General features: G+C 39.2%; 1 protein-coding gene across 1 annotated transcript; it reads right to left on the reverse strand.

Annotated features, from left to right (window-relative positions):
* Nucleotides 1-240: 240 nt before the first annotated feature.
* Nucleotides 241-7798, reverse strand: atp5l (ATP synthase, H+ transporting, mitochondrial F0 complex, subunit g). The gene is made up of 3 exons (XM_028808643.2): nucleotides 7635-7798; nucleotides 3583-3743; nucleotides 241-418 (listed from the first exon to the last, which is right to left on the reverse strand). The coding sequence occupies exons 1-3, from the start codon at nucleotides 7696-7698 to the stop codon at nucleotides 320-322; spliced, it is 324 nt and encodes a 107-aa protein (XP_028664476.1). The 5' UTR covers nucleotides 7699-7798; the 3' UTR covers nucleotides 241-319.
* Between the last annotated feature and the right edge of the window lie 3129 nt (nucleotides 7799-10927).

Genomic DNA, 10927 nt, shown 5'->3' on the forward strand with positions numbered 1-10927 from the left:
TCTCAGCCATCTGCCAATAGCGTCCCTTGTATGAAATCAACTGGGCAAACCAACTGAGGAAGCATGTACCAGAAATTAAAAGACCCATTGTCCTCAGAAATCCGCAAACCAGCAAAAAATCTGAGATATATATTTAAATATGCTTACATATAAAGTCCGCGATAGAGTGAAGCCGCGAAAGGCGAAACGCGATATAGCGAGGGATTACTGTACTGCTGAACCAATAAAAGACTCAAATCATCAGGACAAATTCTGTTTAATAACACCATAATTGCTGGTTACAGGATGTACAAAATACACAATAGGACGGGGCCCCTGATCACACATTGTAGCCAATCAGGCTTCCCCTTCCAATGACCTCTCCAATGTAGAACCACATGAGGACCTCTGTGGCAACCAGTCCATTCCTTATGGCTTCCTGGAAGGAAAAAAGAGAAAAGAGAAGCAACAGTCAGTAAGACCGCGTCATCATGGACTTCATATTCTTGAAGTGTTCATTTATATGCCAATTTGTGTTTATAATCCCAGGCCCTCCTTTGTGTTCAGTAAATTGCTGCGTAGGAAGTAGGATGCATCAGAAATAAGCCACTGTGCACTCTCTAAAAAGACACAATTATCTAGGGCCGTTGGATCAAATGTCACGATTTAAATATAATACGCTGCCGTGGCTGTCCATTTGTCTGTCCAGGATTTTAAAATACCAGTCGCTCGCAAACCATTTGACCTATTAACCTGAAATTTGGCACACATATACTACGTGATGTCTACTATCCGCTTTCGGGGTGATGATTGACCTCCAAGGTTATTCCTCTTTTTATTTTATTGCAGACTCAACTCTCGGCATCGGCCAGCAGGGCGGCCATGTGGTGCATGCATACGGGCGCCGTTCTCATTCCCTACCACCTTCCTTTGCCTCTTCATATCTTAAATCATGATTGAGGCAGACTGAAGACTTAAGTGAAAAATTAAGGAAAATGTACAAAGTAATTGCAACACAAACTCTGACAATCAGTTTTAGCGTGAAAAGATGCAGACGAAAGAAGAGAAGAAGCGGGCCATTATGGGTTGAGGAAAGTAGAGCTGCTCAGGAAGAAACAAGAGCATCAACCTCTGAGCAAACGAATGATAAACGTACAGAGAATGATGATGAAGACTAGGAATGATCAAGTCAAGTGGATTTGTGTAGTGCGCCGTTTCTGGTTAGGAAATAATCACAAAAGTTATTTCTGCTTTATAGAAAAATATTAACATGTTTGATGGAAAATATTTTAAAATTCTGATCAACATGCAGTTCGTTTAGGTTAATTATTTTAATCATGCGATTATTTTGTTTTTTTCCCCCCCAAAGAGCAGCCCTACTAAAAATCATGAAGCATTTACTAAATTAAAGAGAAGCACACTTATGGAAGGAAACCAGAAATGACCTCTCCATATAAAATATTGAGGGACTCTGCATCAGCTGCGTGAGTGGAGTTTGCCATCAGCTTTTTAAAGAGGGATGGTGAATTTTCTAAGCAAGCAAGCTTGATAGACTGATCAGTCTTCTCGTATGCAAAATTAAAGTTCTTAGCAAAAAGAAAAAAAAAAATCAAAATACGAGGGCAATCCCAAAAGTAAGGTCTCCAAAGCGGTGGGGACGTAGAGAAACTGTTTGTACGGCTGTTGGCCACACTGCTTCCTCCACTCCCAAACAAGCATGTGCGGCTTCGCTGGGATGCTCAATCTTGGCTTGGCAGCCCCTGAAAATGGAGCTCCCGTTGAACGCTACCGCCAAGTGCGAAGTTCGCACAGCAGACCGTCAAATTTCCAACAAGACAGTCGCGAAGGTTGAGGAAAACATGCGTAAAGATCGGCGGTTGGAACTTCATCACCCACCCATCCTATAGTCCGGACTTGGCACCCAGTGACTACCACCTGTTCACTAAGTTGAAAGAACATTTGTCTGGAAGGCGATTCTGCTCAGACGAAGAAGTGAAAGATGAGGTTCAATGCTCCCTGAAGAACATGGTGGCGAGCTGGTATGACATGGGCATTCTATAACTACCACAGTGTCTACAAAAATGCATTGACCGAAATGGTGATTATGTAGAAAAACAAATAAGTCTTTAACCTTTAAAATGATGTAAACATTATAGAAAATAAACGGTTGTATTTCTAAAAAAAAATAGGAGACCTTACTTTTGGGATTGCCCCCGTACATTCAGATTTCACTATGCAAACATTCATCATACGTTTACTTTTTATGAACGCAAAGGATTAGCACCTGCATTTTACTACGTACACACCTGTTTCAGATCACCAAACTTTCCAGTGTGAGAGTGACAATTAAATTCAACACATGCACCATTGCCTTGTCACAATCAGTCGCTCTGCGCTTGCCCATGCAGCAAGTGGAGGATCAAGAGTGCAAGCACCTTGGCTTGTTTGTGTTGCAGAACAGTAACTTTGGATTTAGGACGCGCGTTTACACTCCTCCTAGAAATGCAGTTGCTGTATGAATGAGACTGCCGCTGCCTAGGAGGGCATTAAACGAAAAACGGAGCTGCAAATTGCACCAATTAACCATATTCTGTTGGCTCACATTCACCACAAAATATTTAGAAGTGCCCTCGCCTCACTGCTTCAAAGCCTGTAGGTGGGATGATTGCGTATCTAATAAGCAAGTGACACGAGCAATATAATAGGTTTTATAAGGTTATTTCAAAGCACTGTAAAAGTAGCACCATTTTGCCAATAAAAACAGAAATCATTCCATGTACAGTACACATTTGTTTTTTCACACAATAATTAACACAGGCTTTATAGTATTGTCTGAGAGGCGGAGTTTGCTCAGCAAAAGGCAGCATCTAAGTCCGTCCTCCTGCTGACTGAACTCCGCCTCTCAGACAAGTATGTACCCTTGTTTCAACAAATAAATACTTTTAAGAAAAATAAACTGCAAACTAGCACTATAATTATATTCTTGATGGATTATTTTTATCTCTTTGGAGGGAACCTGTTTGAAGTTGGGAAAATACTGGAATTTTGCCCATAAGAATAAACTGAAATGTTCAGCTTCATCTACACGTTTTTTATTTTGTAAATGGTGTTTCCGGAACAAATTGATTTTTCTTCACCAACAGAAAAATGCATACAGTTTACTGCAAGTTCCCACTCCCACTATACTCAGTGGGGCTAATACACCGACTGCACTGTGGGCTGTCCAAGTTAAATGTACACTGTAGTGGCCTGTAATGGACATCCACATGGACAGCCCTACAACAGGAATTAGACAGAAAAGTGCAGCAAAAGTGCCATTCTACACAGGATTCTATGTTGGGCATAAGCTAGATGTGGGGTATGTCTGAAGTCATCATGCCACACAGAGGGGAAATTTCTACTGCATTAAAAAAACAGGAAAAGCTGGGTAAGGGGCTGGTTTCCTTAAATGTTATGCAATGACCATTCTGAATATTTATGATGAAATACTCATTTTATGGAGGAACACACCTAAGGTGGGAGCTCGTTTTCAGTGCTCTGGGAAGCACAGTTATTTTTAAAAGAGGTTTCTACTGTTGTATTTAAAAAAAGCAAACACCATACCCGCACTGTGACCTGGGAAAGTCGGCCAGCCTGAAATGCTCGGACTAGTCCCTTGGCGCTTTCGATGGCCTTAGGAATTTCTGCTGGAGTAGGTGGCACCAGCTCCACCCTGGCGTAATGCCAAAATGTTGCCAAGCGTGGTCTTGAGTAGGTGACAGCAGCTGAAAAGAAGCAAAGGTGGACTTCAGTTGTGGCATCAGTTACACAAGTGAATGCAGTAAGGAGAACAAATGCCGTTCTAAAAACAATTCAGAGTACAAAATGTCAGGAAACACAAATAAGTTAAAGCTAATGTTAACGCTTGTTTTAATGTACAGTCAACTCCAGACTTATTGGCATGGTTTATGAATACAAGATGAACCACACATGCCAACAAGTGATATTTTGGACTTGAACAAATGTGTGTCCCAAACAAAAACCTCTCTTTAGTAACAATTTTTCCATTGAAAACACTGATTTGTAAGATACTGGCACTCCCAACACTGGGCTTCTTTCTGTAAGGTTTAGCTTACAGAACAGAGATCTTGAACCACTCCTCCATGCAAAACATTTCCACTTCTTTAATATTCTTGGGGTTGTGGACTGCTCCTCAGTTCACACCACAGGTTTGCACTGGAGTCTAAATTTGGAGACTGAGATGGCCATTGCAATAACTTATTTGCATTCTCACAACCATTTCTCTGTTGATTTTGATGTGTGCTTGGAATCATTATCTTGTTGAAAGGTCCATCCATGACCAAGTTTTAACCTTCTTGCAGAGACAGCCAGATGTCAGGTTAATATTCCCCAGTATGTAGTAGAATTTATTCTTCTATTAATCTCGACAAGAGCTGCTGGACAACTTGCATCAAAGCAGCCCTTCTATGCATTTCCCTTTATCACACAAAATATGACGGTGGTGTGCTTGACCAAAAACCTTAAGAGGGAAAAAGAATCCTGATTAATTTAATCTTCTGTGTTATTCTTTGACCGCTGGACATCTGCCACAGCACTCGACCAGCTTCCCACTCTGCAAGCCTACCAAACTGGGCAGCTCTGAACACAACACATGATCTACCTTCAAGAAGCTGCTTTCCTAAATTTATAACCTATACTTATTAGCTAATTTTAAAAACAATTCACAATAAGAATAATAATAATAGCATAATATTAATAAATATCAAACAAAAAAATGGGTTTGTTGATTTTTGTTTTTCCATAACGTCACCAAATTTAACCAAATCAGTCAAAAGTAGGTTTGAAATTTTGGGGCATTTAGTTTATGTATTGGTTAGAGACCTAAATGTACAATCCTGCCAAAAGTCATCTTTGAAACTAATTGGGAAAGAGTTCTTTGTTGAGAAGTCAGTCAGTCAATTGATAGATATAGATAATATATATATATATATCTATCTATATATATATATATATATATATATATATATATATATTTATATTATCTATATCGAGAGAGAGAGATCTATATATATATATATATATATATCTATATCTATCTATCTATATATCTATCTATATCTATCTATCTATATATATCTATACCTATATCTATCTATATATATCTATATATCTATCTATATCTATCTATCTATCTATATCTATATCTATCTACAGTATATCTATATATCTCTATCTATAAAAAAAGGGAGAGAGACTGACTTCACATCTTCTGCCCCCAAGGGCCAGAGGAAGTGGAAAGGTGCAAGGGACAGAATAATGTGTTTAATGTTTTTTTAAGTAATAAGGAGCAATTTTGTATGAGTTTCAAGTCAAGTAGATTTTATTGTCATTTCAGCCATATACAGTTAGTACAATGTTCCTCCGGGACCACAATGTTGCACAGAACACAGGACTACGTAAAGTGCATGTGTGCAAGCATGTACAAACATGACAGTGCAAAGACAGACAGTGGTACAAATGAAGACAGTGCAGCATCAACCAGTACACATTCGTGAAATCTAAAGGGATAACATTTAACATTATCAACATTTATGATTTCTAAAGAGTAGCAGGTTGAGCCAAAAATGTGATATCAATTTAATAGAAGGGAACCAATGTAAACAAGACGTAGGAAGAAGGCAACAGTATAATAAATATCAACAACAAATATAACGACATGATTTGATAGCACAGCCCCTCTGCCAAATCACATGGATGACTGCACAAAAACTTCACAGGGGACTCTATATGTAAAGGCTAATGGCATTATCAGATGGGGGAGCGAAGCCCTTAAAGCTAAGTGACACTCCAGGTGAAGTGTACAAGTTCCAGTTTTCTCCTTCTTCATGTCACTTTCCAAGCATTGAAAATCCCATTTTGATCAAGGAGCTGGTTTTCCAAGTCAATACACAAGTCATATGTGCTGCACTTTGCAGACATACCATGAGCAAAATACAAAAATATTAAGTATAGCAAAGCATGCACAGGCATGTTAAATACAAATGTGCATGTAGTTGCACTTGGAACTTTTACCCTATGTTCAAATATTTACTGATTTTTATTATTAGTATTCAAACCTAAACGTGTGAAACATTTGATAGCCCTGTTACCTACTTGACTGTGAGCTTAAAGCAAGAGCAGATTTAGAGCTACTGGAGCTCAATCATATGGGCACCACTATTCAAATAACACAAATGGAGTATATGTATATCTTCAATGACCCTTATTCTGTCATTTCTTCATAATATACACAGGATCTGACCCTTCCTCACTAATTATGCAATGCAACTTCTTTTTCAGGTACTGGTTCTCTCTCAGTTCCACAACTGCTGTCAGACCTCTTCAGCTCCTCGTGAATAAAGCCACTCGACTGGTATTCTCCATTAATCGTTTCACTCCTACTACTACTCCTCTGCATTTGTCTCTCTACTGGTTTCCAGTTCCTGCAAGGACCCACTTCAATACTCTTGACTCTGATCGGTTCTGTTACTCAAGATCTCCAATCTTTGGTCTTTCTCTCTCTCTGTTCCTTCAAAAAGTCTCTGTTCTACCTTTGACTGTGTGTTGACTGTACCAAGACTGGGCAATGCTTCACCGTTCTTGTTCCAAAACTGTGGAATGATCTCCGTTTATCCCTTCACAATGCGCCCGTCTTGTGTTTCTGCATCTTTTGATACCACACCTTTGGATTAAAAATTTTGCATCTGCTTAGCGTCTCTTCTATAGGCCAGCTTCAATTTGACAAAGAGTTGTTGGTATGAACTATGCTGTAGCCAAACTACATAGTGATCGCTTTTTAATCCTATTCTCCGTTGCTATGAAGCCTGCGTCTTCATTTTTATAAGTATTATAACCCGCTTTGTAAGTCGCCTTGCATATATGCGTCTGCTAAAGAAATAAATACAATATAATGTAGCCCACTCTCAGATATCATACCTTGTACTAACCATAGCAATAGTTAACTAAAATTAACCTTTGCTCGGGTTTTGTTTTCCCTCAGACATTCGAAAGTAACCATCAACTATCCTTAAAGGCAAAGGCAATGATGAGCTCAAAGGCGGCTGAAGATTTCACGGACTTAGCGGACTGGCTAGTGTTGAGCGTAGAATGAAAATGAATGTCTTGATGCGCAGATTATCTGCAACGTTTTGATCTTAAGGCTGAGTCGGAGAAGTACGAGAGTTCTCCCTTTGTACGCATCGCATCCACTCAGCCACTTGCACTGCACACCTAACACCTGCTCACTTGGACTCATTCAAACTGCATGTTCCCTTAACGTGTATTTGACAGCTACAGCTAGCCATGTGTGTATTCTTCACTAGCAAGGCATATATTACTGCGAACATATTAGTGGGCCAAACAATTACTGACTTAAAACGCAGATAGGCGAGGATATTAATGTATATCACACCTGTGTAATTAATTAATTAAATAATCAACTCAGTTCTGGTGCCTTGCTCTACTTCTTCGAGTCACAGACGAATTCAAACTGCCTCGTTTTCACAGAGAACTCTAGGCAGACGTCCATTGCTCTATGACATTTTAGACACAATAACATGAATACAACTCGGACTAACAAACGATTTCACCCTACAGTGTACTTCCAGTCCACTTACCGTTAATTAGTTTCGGAGTCTTAGTGACCACGGTCTGAACGAGTTTCTGTGCCGCTTGAGCCATTGCAGCTGCCTCTTCTCAGTTACTGCGGCTTTCCTCCCGGCCTTCGGTGCTGAATGTCACCTCCGTTAGGGAGGACCGCAGATAGCCGCGGTGTGCCTGGCAGCGTTGAAAAGAAGTCGAGTAGGGCAGATATGGAAAAAATAATATTACATAGACCTGCTAACACAAAAATAAATGATCTGAGAATCGTCAGAACTCAAAAAGGTCAGCAGGAAGATTGTTAGGCGCCTTCAAGTAGAATTACAATCTGGCGAAACGAGGCCAACCGCTAAAGGGGTCCTTCAGGCCCTGGCGTCGCACGGCGCGTTCTTGTCTCCCTCCACTCGCGTCCTCCTTCCGGTGAACGAAGTGCAAATCTGTAGGCTGTTTTGTTTTAAACAAATCATTTTTCTTAAATGCTTTTCATGTCCCCCCCAAAAAAATATATATAACGTGGACATTCTTATATTTTTTATACAAAGAAAAGGATACAATAATCTGAACCAAAATATTTAAAATAAATGAAAGTGAACAGCTTTATTTAACTTTTTTGTTTTGTCGAGATCGAAAACTTAATGTAGTTGTATAATTTAATAAATGAGTGCGTATGAATAGATATAAAAGATGGTATCCTTCTGGAGGGTCTCATCTCATGCATACAAAACTTGAGCTTGTATAATGATGAAGTTAGTTTATATAGTGTTAATCTAACCTGAAGGAGTCATTATTAAAATGTAACAGTATGTAGAAACTTTCAAGGGGTAGCTCTTTACCAATTCTTTTTTTCTTCAAAGTTTAGAAAAAGGTCTGACCTAAAGGAGCTGACAATAAATGTTCGATAAAACTTTGGAGCCCATTTACAAATCATACAAACATCACTGACATCAAGGAACTTACTGTTGTATTTCAGCCCGAGGTGGGGTTCAAATTCTTGTTTTATTTTGTTTTTCTTAACCCTTAATTCTTTGATTTATGTTAATGTTACTTTTGTTTATTATTTTCTGTATTCATTAAGTCAGTGGTGGGCAAAGTCTGTCCTGGAGGGCCGCAGGTTTTTGTTCCAACCCAGTTGCTTAATTAGAAAACAATTGTTGCCAATAATTTAATTTCATGGCTTGTTAGTGCTTTAACTCTGCCATGTCAGGTCATTCTCATATCCTAGATTTTTTTTTCCTTTCTAAAGGTATCATCCAAATGATTTGAAGTCTAAAACCGAATGAGTAATTCTCAGTCCTTCATTTTTTTACTTTCTCGTATACAAAGTATAGAGACAGTAGATAGATAGATAGATAGATAGATAGATAGATACTTTATTAACCCCAAGGGGAAATTCACACAGTATTGTAATTCACAGTATTGTAATTGTCCAAAAATTTGATGTCGAGATTTTGATGAATCACAACGTTTTAGACCTCCCTGACTTTCTCATATAGAAGGTGTTGGGGAAAATATTGGAATCCTCCAAAAATTCCTTTTTTGAGATTTTGATGAATCTTGACGTTTTAGACCTCCCCGAGTCTGAAAATACCATTTTTGGAATTATGTCTCTGTGTGTGTGTGTGTGTGTGTGTAAATATGATAACCTGAGTACGCTTTCACTTAGGTCAACCAAATTTTGCATACAAGTATTAGGGACAAAACATACATTTCTGTCAACTTTTGGGCTATTTCCGCTAACCGGAAGTGGTACTTTACCTTTATTTCATGCAGCTGCAGAATCCGATTTATTCCATTTTTCTTTTCTAATAATTGTTCAATATATTATTAATTTGATTTGATATGTTGTCGATGGTTCTTTAATGTACATAATATAAAATATAATCATTGTCTTTCAGTGTACTCCTCAAATATCCATCCCCATATCTGAGTATACGAAAGTCTAGGGGAGACCACTCCTGATTTTACTCTTTACTTTCCTTCCAAGTATTTAATTAAACCCAATAGTAATATATAATAACTAGACATTAAGCCCGTTACAATAACGAGCGCTAGAACAGTAGTGCATAAACATTAGTAGGAACAGTCTACAGGTGCTGGTCATAAAATTAGAATATCATGACAAAGTTGATTTATTTCAGTAATTCCATTCAAAAAGTGAAACTTGTATATTAGATTCATTCATTACACACAGACTGATGTTTAATCAAATATTTATTTCTTTTAATTTTGATGATTATAACTGACAACTAATGAAAGTCCCAAATTCAGTATCTCGGAAAATTAGAATATCAATTAAGACCAATGCAAAAAAAGGATTTTTAGAAATGTTGGCCAACTGAAAGGTATGAACATGAAAAGTATGAGCAGGTACAGCACTCAATATTTAGTTGGGGCTCCTTTGGCCTGGATTACTGCAGCAATGCGGCGTGGCATGGAGTCGATCGGTCTGTGGCACTGCTCAGGTGTTATGAGAGCCCATGTTGCTCTGATAGTGGCCTTCAGCTCTTCTGAATTGTTGGGTCTGGCGTATTGCATCTTCCTCTTCACAATACACCATAGATTTTCTATGGGGTTAAGGTCAGGCAAGTTTGCTGGCCAATCAAGAACAGGGATACCATGGTCCTTAAACCAGGTACTGGTAGCTTTGGCACTGGGTGCAGGTGCCAGGTCCTGTTGGAAAATGAAATCTGCATCTCCATAAAGTTCGTCAGCAGCAGGAAGCATGAAGTGCTCTAAAACTTCCTGGTAAACGGCTGCGTTGACCTTGGACCTCAGAAAACACAATGGACCAACACCAACAGATGATATGGCACCCCAAACCATCACTGACTGTGGAAACTTTACACTGGACATCACGCAACGTGGATTCTGTGCCTCTCCTCTCTTCCTCCAGACTCTGGGACCTTCATTTCCAAAGGAAATGCAAAATTTACTTTCATCAGAGAACATAACTTTGGACCACTCAGCAGCAGTCCAAAGGCGAGGCGCTTCTGACGCTGTCTCTTGTTCAAGAGTGGCTTGACACAAGGAATGCGACAGCTGAAACCCATGTCTTGCATACGTCTGTGTGTGGTGGTTCTTGAAGCACTGACTCCAGCTGCAGTCCACTCTTTGTGAATCTCCCCCACATTTTTGAATGGGTTTTGTTTCCCAATCCTCTCCAGGGTGCGGTTATCCCTATTGCTTGTCCACTTTTTTCTACCACATCTTGTCCTTCCCTTCGCCTCTCTATTAATGTGCTTGGACACAGAGCTCTGTGAACAGCCAGCCTCTTTAGCAATGACCTTTTGTGTCTTGCCCTCCTTGTGCT

The sequence above is a fragment of the Erpetoichthys calabaricus genome, chromosome 9 (genome assembly GCF_900747795.2).
Source record: "Erpetoichthys calabaricus chromosome 9, fErpCal1.3, whole genome shotgun sequence".
NCBI classification, from domain to species: Eukaryota; Metazoa; Chordata; class Cladistia; order Polypteriformes; family Polypteridae; genus Erpetoichthys; species Erpetoichthys calabaricus.